The sequence below is a fragment of the Prionailurus bengalensis genome, chromosome D4 (genome assembly GCF_016509475.1).
Source record: "Prionailurus bengalensis isolate Pbe53 chromosome D4, Fcat_Pben_1.1_paternal_pri, whole genome shotgun sequence".
NCBI lineage: Eukaryota > Metazoa > Chordata > Mammalia > Carnivora > Felidae > Prionailurus > Prionailurus bengalensis.
The window spans coordinates 82238085-82265838 of NC_057359.1; the positions used below are offsets into that span (position 1 = coordinate 82238085).

The 27754-nt window shown below is 36.0% G+C and overlaps 1 protein-coding gene and 1 non-coding gene across 5 annotated transcripts in view; both read right to left on the reverse strand.

Moving 5' to 3' along the window:
* Positions 1-27754, reverse strand: part of RC3H2 (ring finger and CCCH-type domains 2) — a 52763-nt gene that overhangs the window by 23551 nt on the left and 1458 nt on the right. For all 4 annotated transcript variants that reach the window (XM_043566847.1, XM_043566846.1, XM_043566845.1 and 1 more), the window contains exons 2-9: positions 22300-22597; positions 18372-18489; positions 14861-15094; positions 10175-10350; positions 6796-6996; positions 5955-6087; positions 5726-5844; positions 3795-3907 (exon numbers count right to left, since the gene is read on the reverse strand). In XM_043566847.1, coding sequence (XP_043422782.1) covers positions 3795-3907; positions 5726-5844; positions 5955-6087; positions 6796-6996; positions 10175-10350; positions 14861-15094; positions 18372-18489; positions 22300-22530 — 1325 coding nt within the window. In that variant the 5' untranslated portion in view covers positions 22531-22597. The remainder of the gene's footprint in view (positions 1-3794; positions 3908-5725; positions 5845-5954; positions 6088-6795; positions 6997-10174; positions 10351-14860; positions 15095-18371; positions 18490-22299; positions 22598-27754) is intronic.
* Positions 6174-6284, reverse strand: LOC122475519. The gene has a single exon (XR_006295215.1). It is a non-coding gene; the product is annotated as a small nucleolar RNA SNORD90 (small nucleolar RNA).

The following is a 27754-nucleotide window of genomic DNA, read 5'->3' on the forward strand; positions in this document are numbered from 1 at the left end:
ATAAATATGTAAGATTAAAAAATCTCATCGTTGCATTTGAATAAAACCCTGTTATGTCTTCCAAATTCCTCGCCATGGTCATCAAAGCCAGTGTGATGTGGCCTGCCTCTCTAGCCTTATCTTTTGTCATCCCTATCATTCTCCATCTTCCAGACACACTGGTCTTGCTTCTAGTTCCCAAGCCTGCCAAGCTTGTTTCCACCTCAGACTTTATAGCATTGTATCACTAACTGAAATTGTGTTTACGTGTTTACTGTGCCTCTATCCTCACTAGAAGCACCTCAAAAAAGTACCCAGCACTTAGCAATCATTTTTATGTTTGCTGAGCTGATTGATTCTAGGCTTCTGTTATTCTCCAGAATGCAGCCAATTCTTAGAAATAGGATTCTAATACTCTACATTCTCAAATACAGTCACCTAAATATTTACTTTAGGAGACACTGTTGGGCATTTACATTTAGTTTGGTTAGAGAAATGCACAGTAGGGAAAGCAGGCTGGAGTAAAATTAATTTAAGTAAAACAAATGTTTGCAGAGCTCCTGGTGTATTATGTGAACTAAGACAAAGGTTCCACCCTCAAAAAGCTCAGAGATACATAGCAACATGTATTTTTTAACCAATAGGATAGTGACATCTCACTTTCTTAATCCTTTGTATCATCCTGTTTTTTTCTCTTCTTTTTTCAAACAGCAACAGAGAATGTGAAGCCAGCTAGAAATATGAATTGTAGATTATTTGTCCTTTCAACGTAAATATACTGAATTTACATATCAGACACTTGCTATGTGCAAAAAATATCAAGATGAATTACTCATAAGATAAATGAAGTCCAATTAAAATACACACGTGCAAATAAATAACTGCAATATGACAAGAGAACTGACATTATACAGTGACTATGTATAGAGCACTACAACAGCACAGTGAAGGAAGCAACTAACACTGGCTTGGAAGTCAGAGAAGTCCTCAGAAGGAAGAGGACCTCTGAGTATGACTAGGAGCTCTCCAAACAGAAAAGAGATAAGCATATGATAAAGGGAAAAACACGTGCAAGGGAAAGAAGAATGCAAGAATTTGTGCAGTAGTAAACAGTGATTAACTAGATATAGCTTAAAAAAATAAAGACTGCAAAAGGTGGAGTAAGGCTACAAAGCTAGATTAGGACTAGATGCTTTGCTATACTGAGGAACCAATTAAGAATTTAAAGCATACGTGGACATGATCAGACAATTATTTGCAAGAGAAAATCTTGGTAGCAATGAAATAGGTTGAACATAAGGAGATGCCAGGTAAAAGGCCAGTAGAGAACTAAAATTGACAAACTAGGTAAACACACGTGAAACACTAAAAACAGCATTACACAAAAATGTGACCAATTAATTTGGCTATTATTTTTCTTTACTGCTAATATAATTTCAGTCAAGAGATAATAAAATTGTAAAGTAGGCACAAGAGATGGAGAGTAGAAAGCCAGCTTGAAGGTACAGGAGGTAAAATGGATTTTCAGATGGGACACCAGTTATGGGTGGCAAGGCAATGAAATCACAGTTTCTGACTTTTTTTTTAAATAAACTTTTCTTTATTTCTTTTTTTAAAATATTTATTTTTGAGAGACAGAGAGAGCACATGCGAGTGGGAAGGGGAAGAGAAAGATGGAAAGAGAGCATCCCAAGCAACGGGGAGCTCGAATCACAAACTGTGAGATCATGACCTGAGCTGAAATCAAGAGCTGGATGCTTTAAGTGACTGAGCCACCCAGGCGCCCCTCCTCAGACTTTTTTAAGTCTAACAACTCCCAAGAAAGTCCCCTAAAAACTTCTACTTTAGCTAAGAAGCTCTATTTCAAGTATGGGCAAGCTCAATAGATTTCCTAGAGCCTCAAAAATCATCCTGATGTAAAACTCTGTATAGAGAGAGAGCTGCTTAGACTGGGTGCAAACAGCGTCTTTTTGTCTTAGGACCCTTGCAACCTCTCCAGGCTCTTCCGTAGGGAGTAAAAACAGAGAGGAGACACATGTTTCTACTCTTCTTTCTAATGCACACACACATATCTTCTATCAGATTGCTGCTGCTGTGGAGCTCGTTATGTACAGGGTCCAGTGCTAGCAACTGAGGAAATAGTAATAAGTAATAAACAAGATAAATATAGTCCATGGAAGGTACTCCACAGTAAGGCAGTCAATAGAGGCCAGGGGCCAAAGTTGCCTGTTTGTTGTAAATAAAGTATATACCCATGCCAATTTTATGCACAATGGTCGCTTTTTTGCTACAGTGGGAGAATTGAGTGACTGTGACACAGATGACCATGTGATCCACCAAACTGAAAATATTTACTATCTGGACCTTTACATAAAAGTCTGCCATCCACTAAAATTTATCGTAAGTTAATCATAATTTTGATTGGTATGACAAAGAGGAACCTTTGTCAGGGGAGGATCTCCCTGAATAAGTGAAGAGTAAGGTAGGCAAAAGAGAAGCTCCAAAGGCAAGGCCAGAAGGAAGAGCATTATGTAGAAGAGCATGGTGCATTCCAGGCACTGACAGAAGAGAAGTGTGGCCTGAGCATAGAATACAATTCAGGAGCACTGTGCGATGAGATCAGAAAGGTAGGCACACAGATGATCCAGGATCCACAATCTAGATTTTATAACTTTATCCACAGAGTAATTGAGAAACTACCTGTTCTCATTATCTGCAATGAGCCTTATGCATAAAATTCTCCGTTTTGTGGGGAATAATGGGAGTGGGGTGGCAACAATAACCGTAAGACTAGGAGGCAATGGTGGATTGAGAAAAGGGATGATAGCTTGGACTGTAAGGCTGGAAAGAAGAGTTCAGAAACAAACATACTGAACTACCTTGGTGACTCAGACAAGCAGGTGAGGGAAAGGTAACAAAGACGATTCCTTTAACATGGTATATGTAACTGGCTGGACAGGGTACACTGGGGGAGAGCAGAATGGAAAGTGGGAGAGAATGTATGGGAGGAGAAAATTAGTTCAACTTAAGTTTAAAGTGTAAAAACAGGGTGCCTGAGTGGCTCAGTCTGTTTAACGTCTGGCTCTTGATCTCAGCTCAGGTCTTGATCTCACGGTCATGAGTTCAAGCCCCATGTTGGGCTCCTCGCTGGGTGTGAAGCCTACTTAAAAAAATAAAAAATAAAAAAAAATAAAGTGTCTAAAAACAAAAGGGAGATGTCCATTAAGAGTTGATACACAGGCCAGTTATTCAATAGAAAGGCGGGAATCCATTTTTTGGCAAGATCTCAATGATGAATGTTTGGTTAAAAAACAACAAAAACTTGGACAATATATAATATAGCTTATATTGATTTACTTCTACGTGTGGAGTAAATGGACACAGAAAGAAGGATTACCCAGAGGAGAAAAGATGCAGAAAAAAGAACATTAAGAAGACCAAAAGTCATAAAAAGAAAATGTATCTGCAATACGGTTTTACCTGGGATTTTGCTGTTATCGTCAATTGAACCTGAGCAAATAAGATTGCACAGAGGGTACTTCTGCACAGGTGCTTAGCAAAAACATGGATTCCAGCTATATAATGGTTATTAAACGTATGACCCTTAAATAAGGTTCTAAGTCATTTATGCTAATCTTGCTTCCAGAAGCAAGACGCTATAGTTTCAAAAGAAAAGATTATCTTGCAATATAAAGAAGTCTACAATGTGAACTTAATCACATTTTTGAAACTCACCAGAAACTTTGAGACTACATAGAACACTTTCATAATGACCCAAAATTAAACCCATATGAAAAAGAATTCTCGTAACTTACTTTTCAAGCTCTTCCTGAGAATGGGCAAAAGTACAATTTGTTCCTCGGGGACACCCTCCTTGCTGACGCAGATCTCGGCACATGCTAGTCTTGTATTTGCTGTTTGGCTGAGGCTACAAAACAGAAAATCAGTGTGTGAAAAAGTGAGGACTCTTGGGACTTCAGAATTTTATGATTACCGCCTTTAATTCTTTATCATATCAGAAAAGTAATTCTTGTGCTGAAACAACTGCCATTCCACCATTTCCTGTTACATATTACAAAGCGTAACTTTAAATTGGTATTTCAGACATTCCTTCTGAGGATTATCTGAAACTGGTTCAGATGTTATGTCTATTTATTTGTCAGACAACACAATGACCACAAAAATAAAAGATTTTCTCATAGATTGATTGCTGTTTTAAAATTATGATACAAAATAATTTAAAAAGCAGGGCACCTGGGTGGCTCAGTCAGTTAAGCGTTGACTCTTGCCTTTGCTTGGGTTATGACCACACAGGTCGTGAGTTTGAGCCACACAGAGCTTGCTTGGGATTCTTTCTCCCTCTCTCTCTGCCCCTCCCCCACCTTCAAAATAAATAAATAAATCTTAAAAAAAAAAAAAAAAAGCCATAAGCTTTGTCCACTTAAACTTTCCCAAGAAAGATAGAATACAATTTCCCCTAAGAGTGAACATTTATGAAACCAATTTATTTGTCAGCTTGAGAGTACAACACTCTTCTTACTCTTGAAGCTGCTTAAGTTCACAAAAACAATGCGGAAAAGTATAAAAACCCCATCATATCTGCTATAGTTGCATCAAAATTTAAGATATCGTTGTTATTTCTGTAACCTTAATAAGATAAAACATTTATTGGGGTGCCTAGGTGGCTTAGTTGGTTAAGTGTCCCGACTCTTGATTTCAGCTCAGGTTATGATCTCACAGTTCGTAGGATGGAGGCCCACATTGGGCTCTGTGCTGACAGAGCAGAGCCTGCTTGGGATTCTCTCTCTTTCGGTCCCTCCCCTACACAAACAAACACTCTCTCTTGCTCTCTCAAAAACAAATAAAGTTAAAAAAAAAAAAAAAAGACAGGAGTGCATGGGTGGCTCAGTCAGTTAAGCGTCTGACTTTGGCTCAGGTCAAGATATCATGGTTCGTGGATTCAAGCCCCATATCAGGCTCTGTGCTGACAGCTCAGAGCCTGGAGCCTGCTTCGGATTCTGTGTCTCCCTCTCTCTCTGCCCCTCCCTTGCTCATGCTGTCTCTCTCTGTCTCTCAAAAATAAATAAACATTAAAAAATTTTTTTGAATAAATAAAAAGAGAAAACATTTCTCTTCCAGTTAACATTTGAATATTATAATGTTTTCTAGTAGAATAAGGCTAGAAGAGTGGAAAGATCACTTTGGAGTAGATCTGATCTCAGCTCTGTCACTTACTGCCACCATGACCTTAGATATGTTATTTAATCTCTTTAAATTTCAGCTTGGGAACAGCAATTATCTTGCTGTGAGGATTAGAAATAACGTACGTAAAATAACATAGGAAATGACTCACAGTAACGTAATAAATGGACATCATTATTAGAATAAAAGAGATTCTACCTTAAACATAAACTCCTTCTCATGTACACTGCAAATATTTTAAAAATTCAAATTCCACATATTTACAAATAGAAACTCATTCATATGAGAGCAATGGAGAAAAAAGTGACAATTTCCCTACATTAGAAAAGAAACAAAATGCCTGGAAGAAATCAAATATCTATACTTGGCCAAAAACATTTGGGTGCTATGCTATTAACTACTTATCAGATGTACTAAAATTTGAGTTTCTCCCAAAAGAACAGAGATAGGAGTCACATAAGAAGTCTATTAACCTTGTTCAAGTTGTTCAGGATGAACCTCTATTAGAGATAAAAGCAATCAGAAGTGCAATGAAGATGCTTACCTGAGGTGTCTCATGGCCTTTTCTACTATAATTTTGTATGAAGTCCACAAGGCCATGAACCACTGTTTTAACAGCTACCATTGCATTTTCTAGCTGCTCCCAAGTTGGTGAAACAGCATCTACAAAAAGCCACCAAGGGAATGAGGGAGATTTTGTTAGCAGTAATTCTTTTGTGTTGTTTACCTCAAAGGTAGTAGAAGTATAAGCAATTGGGTATTTTTCCACATACCTGGATTAGGGTCTATGTTTGCAAGAAGCTCTAAATGAGGCCTCAGTCTATTTAAGTTAGCTGGGTCACCTGTTCGTTGCAAAACAATTGTCAATTCCTGGACACTCTTTGCAAATGATTCTGGAGACTGCAGCTAACAAACAGAAAACAGAATGGCTTTTACTCTGGTTCTTATGACATATTTATATCTGAATGCTTCTTTTAGCCAACATACTAAACAGGTTTTCAAGTGTCTTCAGATTCCATAGTAGGAGTATCAGTGATGAATGAAATTTTCACCTCAGAATCTGCCCTATGAACTTCATCATTAGACACTCAGAAAACTTATTTATAAGTTGTATTAGCTCTCTGGGGTCAGAATACAGGCAAATAACAAACTTTGTAAGTCAGCTTCTTTTATGTTAATATCCTGTATTTGGTTCCCTATAGCCTTCCTTGGTTTATTCTGAAAGTTAAAAACACTGTAAAAAGAAATAAAGATAAAATAATTTAAAGAGCTCATGTTTGAGGTGCCTGGGTAGCTCAGTTGGTTAAGCATCCAACTCTTGATTTTGACTCAGATCATCGTCTCACGGTTCTTGAGTTCAAGCCTGGAGCTGGGCTACACGCTGACAGTGTGGAGCCTGCTTGGGATTCTCTCTCTCTGCCCCTCCCCACATGTGTTTGTACACATGCGCTCTCTCTCTCTCTCTCAAAATAAATAGACTTAAAAAAAAAAAAGCCTAATATTTAAAAACATACAAATCTCTTAACTAGTTGTCTCTTCACTCCCTTCAGAAGATTGCAATGCTCTTCAATGGAACAGCAATGATCTAAAACAAGCATCACTAATTTCACAAACCTTATCAATGATAGACTGCATGTGTGATTTATGTGCCAAGTCACCATACAGAAGTGAGGACCACTGCTCAGGTGAAATGCGGAGTCCTGCTTCCATAGCAATGTGAACAATTTGAGCATCATGTTCTCTGCGTAATGCTTCATAACTCCGAAATTCCTCCTTTAGCTGCATCAAGGAAGAGTCTTCATCCCTTTTGGTAACCTAAAAAATAACAAGGAGGAAAAAAAAACCTATCAGAATTGGTCTGCTCTCCCCTCTTCTCCAGTCAATTCTTTTTGGGGGAGGGTTTGAGTTGGGGGGTACCTACTATATATCATACACTACATAAAAGAAAGTTCAAAGAAGATAATATCCTTATCACAAATTCTTTTTGGAACAAAGCAGAACTTGCATAATCTAGTACATAGTTTTGCCTTCCTTCAATGAGATGAGCAGCAGATAGAGGACACTTGTAAACAGAAAATTATAATATAAGCGCTATTATAATGCTCTATGGCAACACAAAGGAAAGGCAATTCAATCTGGTGGGAGAAGGAAGGGGCAACAGAAAAGGTTTCCCCGACTTGAAGGCTGCATGAAATGAGTCTTGAAGAATGAATAGAAGCTTCCACTTGAGAAACAGAATCCTAGAATGATAGCAAGTGGTGAAACAGAAAAATGAAAGAGCACAGAGAATTAAGGGCTAAGATACAGGCTGGAGAAGAATCACAGAGGGTCTTATAAAATACAGTGAGAAATTTGTATATTATCCTGAAGGGAATGGGAAGCCATGGAAGGCTTTTAAGCAGACAAGTGACAATTCAGTCCAGCCAACGGGTACACATATATTAGAAATCTTCTATCACCACAAAAATGATCATTAGGGTATTTATACAGCTTTAATTTATACCTGACTTAAGTGATTTAAAAAACATTAGTTCAAAAGTTTACAGAGTTTCATAATCCTACTGAAACTAATTATCCAAACATGCAGGTATATGACTAGACAATTTCTATAATAAATGATACACATTTATCTAAAACTTGCACAATAAAATTTGGAACTTGGCTAGGATTCAGAAGACCCAGAACTGGTACAGATTGTGAAACTCAGATTGAACAAAACAAACTGTTCAAAATCATGATTTTGTCACTGGTAAAATGAAAATATCCCCAGACCACCTTACTGGTTATTTCTATTGCTATGCTAGCCCATGAGGCAGCAATAATATGACCCCAAGAACACAAAGATGGGAAAATTAAGTTACCATCTAGAGTTAATAGCATCAGTTCACAATTCTCTGTGGGAATATATAAATACATTATAGACTAGTCTGAGACACCCAAAATTCTAATCAATACAATCTAGGTATAATAGAGTATATAACTTAGAAGTCACAAAAATCTATATTCTACCCAACCCTACTTAAAGAAACACTAAGGAAACAAAAGAATTACCAACCTAAAAAATAGAAAAAAGAAACCCAAGAACCAGAGGATGCTAGTACTCTTCCAAATCCCATGTAGGCTACAAGGTGCCTCTTAGGCAGCAAAAGCTTCTATCCATTTGAATAGTAAAGAGGGACACGGGTGGCTAATAGAGCCTGGTCCTATTAAAGTTCTTACTAACATGCATCAAAATCACCTGGGAAGCATTAAAAACCACAATTTCAGGTAATCACAATTCCTGACTTGGAAGACCATATAATTAAAAAGTATCTATGAATGTTCAAATCCCACATCAAATATACCACATCAGAGTATCTGGGGATGGTATACTTTTAAAAACTCCATAGATAATTCTGATGGGTATCTTCAGGTGGAAACCACTGCATCAAACACTAGAATCATTAACTCCCCTTGTTCTGATTCCATGCTAAGGAAGCAAAGGTTTGATACTCTTCTGCAGGACAATATCTACAACATGATCACTTAAGTCACGTAAGAGTTGCACTTCTTATTACAAATTAATAAAACTCATCATCTATTGTATTTGACCTTGGTTAGGGTGGTTCTGTTTCTGAGGAAAGAATCTACTGTATGCATCCACAAAATTCACATCTCTAAGCCTATAAAATCAGGAAAGACCTTTGACAATGGTGACTTTACTAGAGTAAATGACACCCAAGAGAGGTCTTTTGGCAGTTAAGTCAGCAAGACACCCTTTAATTAATTCAAACACTGCTTTAACATGCTAAACTACAGGGCAGTGAGGTGAGATAAGGAATAAAATTGAAATCACTTTCTACAGTAGTGTTATTCAAATGTCAGATATTAGCAGCAACTGTAGATGTAGGACTGTCATATACCACAAATCCGCATAATACCTATGAGGAAAAAACAAAATAAAACACATTAAATCAGGAATAGAGTGTGAGAACCTAGTCAGTCACTTCAGGATGACAAATGATCTCTGTAATTTGGTTGCTTAGCCAAAAGCATAATGTTTGAGGAACCAGAGATTCATTTCTATTGTTACTCTAAAGGCACAAAATCAAGCACTGTAACTATCAGGCAGACAGTGTCCAAGCCTCATTAGTGGAGCTAAGTGAGTTCATTTGAACATATTTTTATCAGCAATTACTTGCTATTTCAAACTAAGCAGTCTTCCAAAAAATTTTTTTCTATCTCTACTGTTTTCACTCTTGGGCTATTAAAACCAGCAAAATAGCCTAAATAAGCTTTGGCTTCAAATTTTGATGTTTTACTTTTATAGAAGCCATTGGGCCTTTCCAGTTCCAAGTCTTTGGGCTTTTCTCAAGAGCCAGCCAGCAACCTATTCTCTTGTAACACACAGAAACTTTTAACGATTCAGCCTACTTTCCACTTCTCTTGGTACCTGTAACCACCTAAAGTTTGTAAGACAATGAACTACATTTCTAAATATCTCGGGGGTTCTTCTGTCTTCTCAACCAAAACAAAACAAAACACACAAAAATCACACCACCTAAATGCAGAGTGGGGCAAGTAACTCAACTTTTCACTCTCTTGTCCTGAAGGCAACATTATAGGCCATCTTCAGATTAAAGGTCATAATCTAACCACAACAGGGAATAAAATAATGGGAAGTTGAAACATTTACCAACTTTTATGCACTGCTATGTAGTTTTCCCTTTTAAGATGGTAAATTCATTTGACTAAGGCTTCTTTAGTCTACTTTCACTATCGCAAGAATCAAGTTTACCACACTATTTCCCTATGCTCTGTTTTGTGTTACTGACAACTTCACATATGTTTATTCCCAAAAGGTAGTATCACAGACACAAACGGTGCAGAAGGAAAACAAAGTTTCCTTTTAACTTTTGTTAGCATTCTGCATTTCTGGAGCCTCTAGACCATTCTAGAAAGCCTCTGTCTCACACAAAGGCATGTAACGTCTAGACGGTTGCTTGCTACTTACTTTAAAACATGAAGCTCGATACAGTAGTTGCACAACATGACCAATACTTGTTTTAGATGCCTGAGGAAATCTTGGTTCTAGTCTTTGAACAACAAAAAGTACCAGTACTTTCCTTGAGAGAGCAGAACCATCTTCTAATGCGAGCAACACCAGCTTCAAGGCCTCTTCTTGCATAGCTAGAAGTAAGGAACATGAATTCATGCTAAGTGAGAAAACCCGCATATCATGTCTGTCAGACTTATCAGGGTATTAGTTCATGGCAGTCTCCATTATCCACAGTCTGTATTTCATTAGTATAAAAAGAAGACATCCCACATACAAAAATACAGTTTACTTAATAAGTAATCAAACAAAATATAATTTCTACTGACCAACCATTTGGAACACAAGTCAACAGAACTTAAAATGTATTTTCTGTTGGTATTTAATAATCAACTAGATAATGATAATGTTACAGCGCAAAGAAAAAATCCTCATTTACAAAATACACGGAAATACTCTGACATATTAAACAAAAGGTAAAGGACATATAGGAGTCTCATGATAAACGGTAATTTTTATTTAATGCATGAGACTGTTAACTTTGCCTGTCAAAACAATTTTGTATATAATTTTAAAGTGATATTAACCTCTGGATGCAATATCTAAAGAAAGCATTGAGTTGTTTTCCAGCCAGGGATGAACATAGTATAATCTGAATCTAATCATGAGGGAACATCAGACAAACTCAAATTAAGGAATTTTTAATAAAATAACTGCCTGTATTCTTCAAGAATACCGACATCAGGGGCACCTGGGTGGCTCAGTTGGTTAAGCATCTGATGGGCTCAGGGCATGATCTCATGGCTCAGGGGTTCGAGCCCCATGTCAGGCTCTGTGCTGACAGCTCAGAGCGTACAGACTGCTTGGGATTCTGTGTCTCCTTCTCTCTCTGCCCCTCCCCCATGTATGTACGCTCTTTCCCTCTCTCAAAAATAAACATAAAAAAAAGAAAGAATACTAACATCAGACAAAGAAAGGCTAAAGAATGGTTCCAGATTAAGACTAAAAAGAGATGACAAATACAGTAAGTGATAACATTCTAAAAGAAAATAAATTCCATTAAAGACATTTTTGGAATAATTGAAAAAACTGGAATGTGAACTACATTGTAGTATGGTATGTAACTTAAATTCTCTAAATTTGATGAAGGTACTGTTACTGTTTAAGACGGTATCCTTATTTTAAGGAAATACATTGAAATATTAAGGGATAAAGGGGCACTGAAATATATAAGCTTTTCTCAAATGGCTCAGAAAAGAGTAAAAGAGCAAGTAATATAATAAATGTAACAAAGTAATAAAAATTAATGAATATGGATAAGGAGTATACAAGAATTCTCTGCACTAGTCTTGCAACTTTAAGGTAAATCTGAAATCATTTCAAAATTAAAAGTTAAAAATGCATTGGTTCTCAACTAAAACAGTGGGACTTCAGAGCTGAGAGATCATCTAGAATCTGGATTAAAATTGAAACCCCTCCTTTTCCAAGTGAGGCACTGGTGTCAAGGTTCACAACTAGTTAGCAGCAAAACTGTACCTTTTTTTAAAAATTTGAGGCAAAGTTTATGTAATAGAAAATTAACCATTAAAAAAAAAATTTTGTGTGTTTATTGATTTAGAGAGTGAGAGAGACAGAGAATGAGTGGTGGATGGGCAAAGAGAGAGGGAGACACAGAATCTGAAGAAGGCTCCAGGTTCTGAGCTGTCTGCACAGAGACCAATGTGGGGCTCAAACTCAAGAACCACAAAATCATGACCTGAGCCAAAGTCAGACGCTTAATCGACAGCCATCCAGGTGTCCCCTCATGTGTTTTTTAAAGGCCATCTGCATATCTTCTTTGGAGAAATGTCTATTCAAGCCCTTGATCCACTTTTTTTACATCGTGTTGTCTTTTTGTTGTTGCGCTGTAGAACAAAGGATACTTGATAACCTAGTCTAATGCTTCTTGGGTAAGGTAAATATGAGGAAATATCCAAAGGCAGCCTTCTTAAATTATATACAAATGTTGATTTTTAAAATTATTTTTCAATTGAACTTTGTATTATGGAAAATTTTAAACATACACAACAGTAGAAACAACATGAACCCATAATATAGCTGTTGCCAGTTCTTACCCACTTTTCTAGTTTGTTTTGGCTGGAGTGTTTTGAAGTAAATCCCAGACATGGCGTTTCACCCTTAAATAATCCATTATATATTTCTAACATGTAAGGACTTCAAAATTTCTTCTTATACTTGGTCTCTTTGAGTAAGTATCCAAGTAAGGTCCATACACTGCTTTTGGTTAATATGCCTTTAGGCTTTAAAAATAAATCTACACTTGTTCCCCACCACCCTCCACCCTTCAATTCAAGAGAAAATTCAGTTATTTTTTGAAGAAACAATCATTTTTCTAAACAATTCCCCATATTCTTGATTTAGCTAATTTTGTAGTGTTTCTAAATATATTCATTTATCTTCCTTATTTCCTGTAACTACAGGCTTGATTAGATTCAGAATGAGTTTTTGTTCTTTGAGGTTTTGTTTCTTTTTCTGCCAAGCATACTTGTTATTCCAGACATTACACCAGAAGATACTTAAGACCTACTTGTCTCACTTTTAGTAATGGTAAGGTTGATCAGTGGGTTCAAGCTCATCCATCTATTGTAAATTTCCCCAGCAATCTTTCATCTATTGGTTTAACACCTACGAATAATTCTTGCCTAGACCCATTAATTCACTTGAGGTTGTAAATGTGTGATTTTTCTAATTCTGATGATTTTTTATTAATTTATTAGCTGGAATTCTGCCAAAAGAGAAATCTATACTCAACACGCTAAGAAACTGTCGTTGAAAACAGTGAAGGAGAGGCAGAAAAAACATGCTTGACTTACTTTATCCTTTTCTAATTTCTAGAATAATGTGTTGGCATTATTTAGCAAGTGACAAAGATAACTAATTTTTCCTGTACTATCTTTACAAAATCATGGATTTTTATATTTTATGTTTCAGTCTATTGTAGTCATTACTCATTTTGATGTTCCAACTGTGCCACTCATGTCCAGTGGGAGCCCCTTCAAATATACTATGACCTTTTGACAAGATGCCCATGATCTTTAATAGCTTTTTTGCTTTGTAGCTCAAGAATTCCCACACTCAACTTGTACTTTTCTATCCTAGAACTGGAAATGGCATTTATCCAAAGACCCCTGCTTCTTTTTAGTGGGCAATGGTATTTATTAAGAGTCATAATCTGGTTCCTATGGCTATTCATTGCTTCTAAGCCTTTTCAGTGGGTAGATGTTTGTTGTTACAGATAGTGCTTTATAAGTATGCATTCTGTATATTTTGCTGTTTCTTTGGGATAGAATTGTAAAAATGGAACTGTTAGGCCAAAGGGTAAACACATAGGTGATTTTGCTAGATACTGTCGAATACCTCTTTAAGATGTGTACCACTTAGTATTCCTACCACTACCAGATGAAAGTATATACCTGTTTTCCCACAGCCCTGATAACAAAATTTATTGTCAAAAGTTTGAATTCTGCCAATCTGATACATGAGAAATGGTCAATATAATTTTAGTGTATATTTCTCTTGATATGAGAAATACTGAGTATATTTTATATGTTTGAGGGCCATTTACATTCCTTTTTCTCATGTATTTTCTGTTCATATCTTTTGCCAATTTCATTTGGGTGGCTGGTATCTTCTGAGTTTTCAGCAGTACCTTATATATAAGTTATATTAGTCTTTTATATGTGATAAAATACATTTTCCTAAGTTTCTCATTTTTTTTACTTTGCTAATGTTTCTGTGGTGTAATTTAAAAAATATACAGCCAAGTATCAGTCTTTTCTGTTACTGCCTCTGGCTTTGGAGTAAAAAAATATGTTTCTTATACTAAGTTATAAAGAAATTCATTCATATTTTTTATTAGTTGTATGATGCATTTGTTAATAACAAGTATTTATGACCTACTTGGAATTTAAGTAGATGTGGTATATAAGAAATATATCCAATTTAATCCTTTTCCAGATGTCTATTCAGTTACCTCAATACCACTTATTTAAAAAGTTTCTTTCATGGGGCTCCTAGATGGCTCAGTCGGCTAAGTATCTGACTCTTGATTTTTGGCTCAGGTCATGATCTCATGGTTCCTGAGATTGAGCCTCTCATCGGGCTTAGGGAGAAGCATGGAGCCAGTTTGCGATTCTCTCTCTTCTCATTCTCTGTCCCTCCCCCACTTGCGTGCTCTCTTTCTCTCTCAAAATAAATAAACATTAAAAAAAAAATGATTGTAAGTGTGTATGTATGCATATGTGTATGTGTGTGTGTGTATATACATATATATAAATAACTTTATTTTTCTTTTACTTACTACTTATAAAATCTTAGGCCTCTCTAACTCAGTTTTTAATTTGTTAAATTGAATCTGTGTCACTTCTTTTGAAGGCTATGAAAGATTAAATGAGAAATGTATTCTAAAATACTATAGCACTAATACATAGATTATGATTACAAAAACTGGTTTATCTTTAATTATGTCAAGATTTGTACGTATAAGTGAAGTTAGATTGAGGGGACTCTCAACCAATTCTCTAGAAATTGGAATCCTCTAACCTTGACAGCTAGTAAGACAGACAAGATAGTGATCTATCCTACCTGGCCCTAGAAACTGGCATCCTCGAGCCCTGACAGCAGCCCATAGGTTGGCAGACAGTTGCTGGGGATTCTGGTGCTGTAATATTAGTTCTGTTACAGTTCTTTCTCCAAGTGAACGGGCTGCTCGCATGGCTCTTACACGACCTTCTTCCTCCACCAGCTGACAGTTTACGAGTGTCACCAGTTTCCTTTGCATTGGACGGCTCAGTGCACTCTGGTTCAAACTAGCTACACCTTTAAGAGAAAGAAAACAAAGTAAAGTTTTTTCATTTAAAAAGACAAGTCAATTTTCATTATCTGTATTTAACTATGAAGCCATAATTTGTAATGAGTCCTCTGTAAGATACTTGGTTTTAACATGAGTGTTCTATCTCTGTTTATTACTATTTTGTGGTAACAGGAGCCTAATTTTTAGTTAAAGTTTTATTTGGGTATCCTGTTCTCTGGGTTGTATGGTGCCCCTCAAGAGAGTACTTTGGATTTATTTCGTCTGTTCTCCAACCAGTTAATTAATGAAAAGTTTAATAATATAAAAACAGAGAGGGAGACAAACCATAAGAGACTCATAAATACAGAGCATAATCTAAAAGTAATGATTAATAACAGCTCTAATTTTATCACATACACGATGTTTAGACTATAACTTAATGGCAAGCTCTTAGATCATAATCCCTTTTCCTCACTCAAGGATATGCCCCAGCAATTCTTCCCTCTTTCCCACATCATTACTTCTTCCATTTCTATTTGATAGTTTCCATCAGCATTCCATAAAAACAAGCATGCTAAAGACAAATAAATCTTATTATTTTTTTTTAAAGTAGGTTCCACACCCAGCACGGAGCCCAACACTGGGTTCAAACTCACAATTCTGAGATCATGACCTGAGCAGAGATTAAGAGTCGGACGCATGGGGCGCCTGGGTGGTGCAATCGGTTAAGCGTCCGACTTCAGCCAGGTCACGATCTCGCGGTCTGTGAGTTTGAGCCCCGCGTCAGGCTCTGGGCTGATGGCTCGGAGCCTGGAGCCTGTTTTCGATTCTGTGTCTCCCTCTCTCTCTGCCCCTCCCCCGTTCATGCTCTGTCTCTCTCTGTCCCAAAAATAAATAAAAAACGTTGAAAAAAAAAAAAAAGAGTCGGACACATAATCAACTGAGCCACCCAGATGCCCCATAAATCTTTTTATTCATTCCTCTTTGCCTCCCAGCTCTGTCCCATTTCTTTCTTCTCTTTTGTAGCAAATTCTCTAGAGTTGTCTGTATTCATGATTTCCAAATTCCTTGCTTCACAATCTTTAAAGCCTACTTCAATTAAGTTGTTGCCACTGTCACTTCATCAAAACTGCTCTTCTCATGACAGCAATTACCTCCACTTTGCTAAATCAATGATCGACATTCCATCCTTACCTTACTTGACATTTCACCAGCCCTCAACACAGATGACCACTCCTAATTCCTTTAAACATATTCTTTACTTGGCTTCCAGAACACTCCATTCTCTTGCTTTTCTTCCTTCCTTTTTTTGTTTCCCCAGTCTTTTCTTTTTTGATTTTATCTTTTCTTCCTGACTTCTTAATGTTAAAAGGCCTCAGGATCCAGTTTTTGTTTTCTTTTCTATCTGCATTCACTACTTAGAAGATCTTAGGCAATCTTATTAATTTCTTTAAATACTATCCGTATGTTAATAACTCCCAAAAGTACAACTTCTATACCCCTCCTTAACATATATCCACTGGTTATTCAATAGCATCCAAATGAAGATTTGACACCTCAAACATAACACGACTAAAATTTAATTCCTGATCTTCTCATCTAAACCTGATCTACCTACAGTTTTCCTTGTCTAAGTTGATGGCAACCTCTCTTTCCAGGTGCTCAGACCCCAAAACCCAAGAGTCATCTTTGATTCTGCTCTCTCATACCCTATGTCCAATAACTTAGGAAATCCTCTTGACTCAATCTTCAAAATATATTCAGGCCATCCACTCACTACTTCCACTGCTACTAACCTTGTTCTATTAGCTTATTAACCAATACTCTGCTCCTAACCTTGGCTTCTACACTGAATTCTCAACAGAGCAGCTAGACAAATCCTTTAAACATTGGTTAGATTGTGTCACTCCTCTGCTTAAAACCCTACAGAGACTACCCAATTTTACTAAGAATAAAAGCTCAAGTCTTTTTTTTTTTTTTTAATTTTTTTTTCAACATTTATTTTTGGGACAGAGAGAGACAGAGCATGAACGGGGGAGGGGCAGAGAGAGAGAGGGAGACACAGAATTGGAAACAGGCTCCAGGCTCTGAGCATCAGCCCAGAGCCTGACGCAGGGCTCGAACTCACGGGCCGCGAGACCGTGACCTGGCTGAAGTCGGACGCTTAACCGACTGCACCACCCAGGCGCCCCAAAGCTCAAGTCTTTAAAATGGCTTGCAGGTCTGTACATTATCTGGCCTCACCATTTCTTTTCATCTGTCTCATACTATTCTTCCCTTCACTCACACTGCTCCAGGCACACTCTCCTATTATTGTTCTTTGAAGACGCTAGGCATCACTAGAGGACTTTGCTATTGCCCTTGTGTGGAACAGTCTTTTCCCAGGAACCTACATGGCTAACTACCTCACCTCTTTCATCTCAAGTTTCAAAGCTACCTTTTTAATGAGGCCTACATTAACCACTTTATGTAAAATTGCAACGTGCCCTTGTCCCCTCACTCTGACATTTCTGATCCCTCTAGCTGTATTATTTCATTTCCATAACAATTATCAATTATAACATATAATCTTTTTATTCGCTTATTGTTTATTATGCTTTCTCCATTTTCTAAAATGTAAATGCTATGAGGGCAAGCATTTCGTTACTGTATGCCAAGTACCAAAACAGTGCCTGGCACTTAGTACAGGTTCGTTAGATATCTGCCCAATAAATGAATGAATGAATGAACAAGGTAGATAGGCTAAGTTTCTCAAGGAAGTGACTATGTTCAAAATATTGAACAGTACAAAGCACAGAGCAGGTATAAAATAAATGCTTCATTAATTCAACTATGATGTGCTGGTCAAGGGTATGCAGTGATGAATAAGAATTGTATTTGTCATCACACTTAAAATAACTTATTGCACTTACATGCCTATCTCCCCCAACAGACTGAGGGTTCTGTGAAGGCAGGGACCCTAACCACCATAAGTGCCAAACAAAATTGAATTAATACATGAAATTGTCTTAGTAGGACTTACTAAAATTAATATTCTGCTACAAAACTATTAATGAATATAAATACTGTATAAATCTCAATATGTAGTGTGTCTGATGAATTCTTAAATTAAAAACAATACTAGCTATTTTCAGAAAATAATACAATGCTCTCCATCAGAAAGTTTTCCCAAGAATTCTCCAAACTCATTTTTTAAAACTCAGAATTATTTAATAGGGTATCAACATCAAGTCTTTCAAGGTAAAAATATTACCAAGTCCTGCTCACCAGTAAAACACTTTTTTTGTGTAAAGGGGAACTTACCTTTACCTCCACTTAGTGGTTTTAAGTAGAGTGCCAAATCCTCAACACATTTCTTTGCAACCTCATAGTGTTTGTTCTCACCTAGATTACTTAACTTTATTGACTGATGATCTGGTACCTAAAAACAAAGAAGAATGGAAGAAATACATTTATCCAGCTCATGGAACTTTTATTTATATATTTGATAATAATCTTGGTGTGTATAAAATTATAACACAGAGATAATACATCAAAATAGTTTAAGTAAAATTGAAGACAAACACATAGCCAAACTGCTAAGAACCAAGGATATTATACTTAACAGCAGGGGCTAAGTGTATTAATAAATGGAAAAAGAAGTAGTTAATATCATATCAATGTATGTTTTTAAAAATTTTTTTTAACATTTACTTATTTTTGAGAGACAGAGTGAGATAGAGCATGTGCAGGGGACAGGCAGAGAGAGAAGGAGACACAGAATCTGAAGCAGGCTCCAGGCTCTGAGCTGTCAGCACAGAGCCTGATGTGGGGCTCGAACTCAGGGACTGCGAGATCATGACCTGAGCCGAAGTCGGATGCCTAACCGACTGAGCCACCCAGGCGCCCCTATCAATGTATATATCTTAGGGTTGATAACTATGGTAGAATTTTGACAGATGTTAACATTAGGGGAAGCTGCAGAAAATTATATGGGTTCTCTGTATACTATTTTTTGGAAGTTTTTAAAAAAGTTTTTCAAAATAAAAAGTAGGAAGGAAAAAAACCACTTAGCACCTTCTCACTATATAATTTTCTTATTTTATTTATTGCTTATGGTCTGTCCCCTCTTGGTACAACAAGCACCACCAAGACACAGTATTCTTTTCTTTTCTATGTAAACTCCACCACCAACTTGGGGCTCGAACTCACAACCCCAAGATCAACAGCTGCATGTTCTACTAACTGAGCCAGCCAGACACCCCGCAAAACACAGTATACTTAACAAAATGTCAAAACTTGGGACGTAAACTGCAGCTCTGCCACTTCTATGAGTGACCCTGAGTAAATCATTTAACTGCTCCAAGTTATGGTTTCCCTATTTGAAAAATGGAGATGAAAAATCCCTGTTTAGTAAATCCAATTTACTATGGAAATTCAGTTTAATCTAACAATCATTTGTATTTATGGAGTGCTTAATATCCAAACATACTTGGAGGCACTAGGCATGTATCGGTGAGCAAAACAGACAAAATTTCTTGCCCTTGTACCTTACATTCTAGTGAAGAGAGGATGGAGCCAATAAATTTAAAAACATTAACAAATAAGTGGGTAATAATGATAGAAAGTGATAAGTAAGAATTACACAGCAAAGATAAGAGGGATTGGGAGTGCCGGAGAGGAATTGCAATTTTAAAAGGGGTGGTAGGATAGGCTTCCTTAGGAATCATGACATTTGAATAAACACTTGAGAAAGATAATAAACATTCTAGACAAAGATAACAGTCACTACAAAAGCCCTCAGGTGGGAACATGTTTGGCATATTTAACAACTGGCTAGGAAGCAGTATGGCTTAAGCAGAAAGACTGAAGCCAGTAGTAACAGGTGGGGCTTTAACAGTAATAGAAATCACATTGTGTAGGCCTGCAGACCATTAAGGACCAATTGAGAGAACATTTATAAATGATAAAACATAGTAACTGACCAACATAGCAGACATAAAATGATAGCCAGTATTATCACAAAAAGTCTCCAATATTGTATTGGATCTAAGATGCCACTGTTTGCAAAAGGCACTGTGGAAAAAAATGCAGACAATTATGATATATTATTGATTACAGATGCATCTAGATTTCAGAGTGTCTAACTGGAATACGGACATTTAAGAGAAACATGCTTCAGGGCCACCTGGGTGGCTCAGTCGGTTGAACGTCTGACTTTGGCTCAGGTCATGATCTCGTGGTTTGTGAGTCCCATATTGGGCTCTGTGCTAACAGCTCAAAGCCTAGAGCCTGCTTCAGAGTCTGTCTCTCTCTCTCTCTCTCTCTCTCTCTCAAAAATAAATAAACATTAAAAAATATATATATGCTTTAAAACAAACACTTCAAATATCAAGATACTAAAAGAATGGAGTATTTTTAAAAGTTTATTGTTTATTTTTGAGAAAGAGAGACAGAAGGCATGCACAAGCTTGGGGAGAGGGTCAGAGGGAAGGAAGGAGGGGGGTAGAGGGGGAAGGAAGGAAGGGGGGAGGGAGGGAGCAGGAGTGAGAGAGAGAGAGAGAGAGAGAGAGGGAGGGAGGGAGGGAGGGAGGGAGAGCAAGCTGGAGAGGGTCAGAGGGAGAGAATTCTAAGCAGACTCCACACTCAATGCACAGCCAGATGCAGGCTTGATCCCACAATCCTGGGATCATGACCTGAGCGGAAATCAAGAGTCAGACGTTCAACCGACTAGGCCACCCAGGCGTCCCAAGAATGGAGTATTTTTAATTCACTGAATTTTCTAAGAAGTGATTAATCAGAAAAGTCCTTACTTTCTTGCTTTTATATACAGTGCATGATGTACAGAATTTCATCTTCTTCCTCACCTGTAAAATGGGGATAATAACTAAACAGCTAAGGTAAGAATTAGTAATGATTTAGTAATATTTACTAAAATTTTTACTAAAATATTAGTAATATTTACTACCATACCTGACATAAAACAGGCCCTCATTTAATGGAAATTATTAAAAATCTAGGGTCTTGGTCTGATTCACTAAAATGATTATAAAAAAGAAATATTTATTTTATAACACATGAACCGAAAAAACTATACAGAATTTGTTACAGATACTCTGGAAATTGGTTTTCTCTCTCTCTCTCTCTATATATATATCCCCAAATAGACCTTATTTTCTCGTTTGTAATATTATTCTAAAAGTCAAGTGAAGTTAAAAAGAAAATCCCAAAACCTCCATTTGAGGATCCTAGTGGGTTGATATTTGGCCAAAGTTTTGATTACATTTCTTTTTGTATGCAATAATAAATAAAAGCTTATATGTGATTATTTAAAAATCTTCCTTGGGGCGCCTGGGTGGCTCAGTCTGTTAAGCGTCCAGCTCTTGATTTTGGCTCAGGGAACAATCTCACAGTTTTGTGAGTTCAAGCCTCATGTGAGGCACTGCACTTACCATGAGGAGACTGCTTCGGATTCTCCCTCTCTCTCTGTCCCTCCCCTTGCTTGTGTTCTGTCATCTCTCAAATAAATAAACTTAAAAATAATGTTATCCACCAAAATCACTTATTTTTGAAAAATATTTTTGAGAGAGCGCAAGTGGTGGAGGGGCAGAGGATATGAAGCAGGCTCATGTTGACAGATTGGTAGCAGTGAGCCCAATGTGGGGCTCAAACTCACAAACTGCGAGATCACAACCTGAGCTGAAGTCAGACGCTCAACTGACTGAGCCACCCAGGGGCCCCACAACCAAAATCACTTATAAACATAAATTTTGACCACAGCATTGAACACAATGAAATATAGAATTATAATAAAATTTATGGTTTTGCCTAAGGATTTATGACATTATCTAAAAAAAAATCTTTTGCAGAATACAATCATGGTGTCAGGTACGATGAAGATTTTTTATGTCTCAAGTATCACTAGACACACGTTGTACCCCTTAATGGACAAAGTTCTATAGTTATTGCATATACCAAATTAGTAAAATCTTATTTATTTATTTATTTATTTATTTATTTATTTATTTAGAGAGAAAGAGAGAGTGCGAGAGAGAGTGAGCAGGGGAGGGGCAGAAAGAGACAGAGGAGAGAAAGAATCCCAAGCAGGCTTTGCTCTGTCACCACAGAGCCCAACGCGGGGCTAGAACTCACAAACTGAGAGATCATGACTGGAGCTAAAATCAAGAGTCGGGCACTCAACCAACATAGCCACCCAGGTGCCCCCCAAATGAGTAAAATCTTGAAAGCTTACCTGGGCTCCAACTAACTGGAGAAGTGCGAAGTTGACAGGAAGCACATCAATGTCTGTGTTGATGGCAGTCTGGTCAAAAGGACAAGCTTTTCGGTGAAGTTTATTCAAGCAGGTCTTGCAGACAGTGTGTGAACAACCTAAACTGATGGGTTTGTGCACATTCTCATCAAATTCATTATAGCAGATTGGACAGGACAGAAATTCTGTCCATTGAGCTGCCTGCACAGGCATTGTGGAAGCTGGATGCTCGGGTTAGCAGTCTAGCAGATCATTATTTTGCTGTGTAGTGTTTTGTGAGCTGGAAATGGACAAAAGTAAGAATTAACCACATATTCATCATTCACCTTGAAAGAGTTAACTGCTTTAGTCAACCATCACAACTTCAAAACCTAAAACATTCTGAATAATTATATGCTTTGGATGTCTTTAAGCCTATTTGCTGAATTTGTTAAATTTCTGAAATTTGGTCCAGAAACAATATCTGGATAGTGTCCTTTTCAACTAAACATATTTATATTGGTTGCTCATATAACAGTTGAGTATCAAAGCTTTCATGTATTTTTCTTAATGATCACATCAAATTAGTAGATTAACTTTCCACGTTTCATTTTTACAAACACAAATTACTTTGGGTTGCTTGAGTGTTTTGGACAGCTACTGCTCCAAAACATATTAAGAAATGGCTTAAGATATTGGACTTTGAAAACTACTGATCCAAAGAATACTGTAGTGAGTCAAGTGTGAAAAAACAGCCACCTGAATGACCAAGTCAGTCAAGGATATGTTCAACTTGGCAGCTTCACAAAAGAGGAAATCTCTGTGGTCAAGATTTGACTAACAGGCTAACAGAAGTAATGAAAATCAAAGTATGTGAGATATGATGATAGAGCAATCTGTCCAAAAATGGGGGAAAAAGAAAACAAAAAAACAAAGATTCTGACCTTAAAATACAGTGCCAAAGTTGGGGGGGGGGGAATGTCTTACAAATCTAGAATGTGGCTCCCCACAATACTTTTGACAAAACACACCATTTAGTAAGATACATATATACAACCCAAAACTGTCAGGTCCAATGACCAAATATAGAAAAATAAATATTCTCATCTAATAATTCTAAGCATAAAAAAAGCAAAATATAATTTTTTATTTTTACATACGATTAAAAGGCATATGTAAAAAAAAGATTAAATTTTTCTTTTTCCTAAGATTAAAATGCTTATCCCATAATTTTTAATAAGATAAAATATCTGGTGCCAAAACTATACTGTACTCTAATTTAAAATCTTTAGGTACCTAACAAACATTCTGTGTTTCACAAATTTTTCGTATCTTCCAATTCAAAAGTTACATAAGTCTGACAAAGGCACTCTGGTGAACAAGAAATCCAGGTATTTAGGGCAATTAAATATCTAATACTTTATTTCATAAGAATGTTTACCAACCCAGATATCTTAGTTCCACAGAAATTAGATGTGTAATCCTACAGTCAGATCAAGACAGAAAAGTATGTAACTGGTTCTCCAATATCTCCACATCCAAATGAAGAATTCTGTTAGCCTTTATTGTGCTTTTATATTCACATAAACTAAGGTTTTAAAAAATATCTTGGTAAATGAATCACAGGGCTTGTTATATAAAAAGCACCCTGTATAAATTTCTCCTCAAACAGCTCTAATGCAAAGTATTTAGTATCTTTATTTTTAAACTAGTCAAATCTTGCAAGTTATATTTATTTTGTAACTTTCACCCTTCCATTGCCACACCTATTAATGCCATCAATCTTAAAACCAGTTTGCGTTCAACTTTAGAGATGAGGAGTAAACAGGTGAACATATCATTTCCTGAAACTATTAAATGTTCAGTTTTCTAGGCTGCAGAATTATATAAGGAAAAGGCTTCTGAGGAAGAATGCATCTTATCTTAAATCTACTACTGAGAGCCTTAATTTAGTTAATAACCTGAACCGATAAAATATTTATCAAAACAAGATCCTACATCTATTTTTTCATAACAGCCACCTGTTTGGAAATGCTAATTTTGTGGTATCATAGCCACTGCGTAATAGGAAACTAGCAGCAAATACTCTTTCCTTATTTAGTTTTCCAAGATCATCCTGAAATGCTTTACGTTAATAAATTGGGGGTAGGGGGCACTTAAGTTTGAACTAAACATAACACTATCTTTCATATTTTCTTTCACCTGTTTTCAGTATTTCAAACTACTCAAGAATATACTTGATAGTTTTATGTCGTAACATCCTATATGCGCTTCTATGTCTATGAACACCAGATGCCACAGTAAAATTAATACTGAGAAGTTTAATTTCTAGTAAAAATTGAATATCTTTTAAAAAAAGAAAATTTCTGCCAAAATTAGTCAATAATCCCGTCAAATTCTCCTGCTATGTGTCAGATTCCAACTTTCTGACGGGAAAAGAATTACTAAATTTTTCTTATGTAAGACATAAGGAAAGGCTTTTTTTTTTTAAATGTTTTTCTTAAGTACTGTTATCACTAAATTATAGATTCCTCAATTAAGATAGAGACAAAATTTTATCTAAAACACAGAAGCAGCTTATATAGTCCACTAAAATGTTTAATTGGTGATGACAGAACTTTCATTTATTTAAAAAAGGCACTTTGCAAACATTTACCTAGAAAGCATTTTTTATAACCAAAAATGATAATAGCCCATTGTCTTTAAAATTTATTTTAATTTTTTAATGTTTATTTATTTTTCAGAGAGAAAGAGAGAGCACAAGAAGGGGGTGGGAGTGGGGGGCAGAGACAGACAGAATGTGAAGCAGGCTCCAGGCTCTGAGCTGTCAGTGCAGAGCCCAATGCGGGGCTCAAACCACGAGATCTTGACCTGAGTTGAAATTGGACGCTCAAACAACTGAGCCATCCAGGTGCCCCTCTTTATCATTTATTTTAAAAAGTATCTACATGAGCCATGGCAAGCTAAGAATACATACCAATGCGTAAAACTTCTAAATTTTTACTAATAATTCTATAGTAATTTACTTAATTCTATGTATGTGTAAATTGCTAATAACATTTAGTTAATAGTCAAGTAAAGTATCCAACCTGAAGATACTCCCAAAACATCTCAAACTGAGATAAAATGGATTAAAAAGCCCACAACTAAAAAATGAAAAACCCACAACTCTAGATACATAGAGACTATTTAAGAAAAACATTCTAATTAAATTACTTGTATTAACTAATTTCAGTTACTAGTTAGTAAATTTGAAGAAAGATGATAAATCATAGAAGAAACACTACATCAGAGGTAGACCTTAAACAGATTTTTCCTTAAGTAATTTTTCAAGCTCTAAGTTCCTTGTTATAAATACTAACTTGTAAAATAGGAAGAGTAATTAATAGACATCTCTCATATGATACAAATTGCACATTGCTCTATTAAGAGCAAACTGCATACCAGCTAAGTACTTTCATTTTTTGTTATTAGTCTACCATGATATTATGCAGCCAGTTCTGGACTATGTCTCCAGATTTTAAAATGCCAGAATAAAGTTTATGCTTCTTTCAGTATTGTATAATAAAAAATATCTAGTATTTTACAATTCTCTTCATAAACACATGAACATTAGGGCTCAAGTCTGTTAATTAAGACATTCATTGTTTTCATTTCAGTTTACTCATATGAGAAGTTTAAGCTACTGAAATGAAAAGTACCGAAGAGTACTTCTCAATTCAGAAACCTTACAAATAATTAGTTTTGGACTTCAAAAATTATATTTAAAGCATTTTAGGTACAATTGAGACCTTAACCTATAAAACAAGCAAACAAAGCCAATGGAAATAATGTGCACGCTCTAAAACTCAGCAAACATACTAAAAGCACTAGAGAAAAAGGAACTGAGGTACAATTTTAAAGACTACTAATATAAATGACTTTAGTATAAATTAAGAAAGCTATAGGACTCAAGTTGTTTTTTTTTTCCTCTTAAATCCACTATGAGGTTGAACTCAGTTTGTTAATCAGTATGAGATTTAACTTTCTGTGTCTTCTAATAGAACACTAATGGGATAATTTTCTATTTTAATTAATATAACCAATAAAGTTTTGCATTAGCAATGACAAGACAAACAATATCTTTGAGACAGAACTTACTCACTTCTGCCTATCAAATAATGGCCACTGGATAACTTTACCCTTCAGATTACCAAAGTCCTTATTAGCCTTTTTGATTATTCTGATTGCAAGATGATATTCTGTCAGGAAATTTTTGGTTTTCATGTGTCTACTTTGATTCGGATAATTTATTTCTCAGAAGAGCAGTGATGCTTTAAACAGTGCTAACAGAAACACAATGTGAGCTGCAAGTAATTTAAAGTTTTCTAGTTGTCATATTAAAAAAGGAAAAAACACATGAAATCAATTTTAATAATATAATTTAGCCCAATTTATCCAAAATATCATTTCAACATGTAATTAATGTAAAAAATTACTAAGATAGTTTAAATTCTTTTTTTTTGTACTAAGTCTTTGAAATGTGGTGCATAGTTTATTTTACATTTACACCACATCTCAATTCACACTAGCCACCTTGCAAGTGCTCAACTGTCACATGTGGCTATTGGCTTGTACTGGACGATGCAACTCTAGAGTACTTAAAATTATAAAATAATACTCAAAACTAACTTTTATTCAGAATTTGAGGTGAAAGTCACAACTACTCTTAAGAACTTTTCATCAAACTAGAAAACCCAAGGAACATAATGATGTGCCTTACAACGTTTATGAGGCAGGATGCAAAACATTACTCTTAATTTTCAGCTAGCTTTATTTTACCACATGCTTCCTTTTTCCATAACTAGAAAGTGAAACTTCAACACAGTCCAACCAAAACAATAAGTGCTTACTATAATAAAGTCTTGCTATAAGTTTATTTATCATTCTTAGACACTGCATACAATGTTGTTGAAGTTCTATTTCTCAATATAAAATTTTGTGTTAAAAAAAAATGCTCCCCCCCCCAAAAGAATTTTTGTTAGCTTTTTCAAACTGGAAGATACAGCAAACTGCAAAAGCAGAAAGTGAAATAATGAAAACATATGAACAAAGGACATAAGTCATATATGTCGGGTCAACACAACAGTAATAACAGATCAGGAGGAACTCAAAGGATCCACTAATGAACAGGACTGTAATTAAATCTTCAAAGAATAGGAGGCAATTTGAATTTTAACATCTGCTTTTTCTAACATGTTTGGAATATACATTTAACATATTTTGTCCTAGCAATTTTCCAAACTCTAAAATTTGGGAAACATCAATCTCCAAATTAACAAAAATAGCAACATTTAAAAATGGTCTTTGACAGGATTTATGGCCTCTACTTCTTAAAAAATCAAATGTGGAAGTAAACAACACAAGAAAGAGATGCTAGAAAAGTGGTGTAGCTTTTTAGATAGATTAAAAAAAAAAG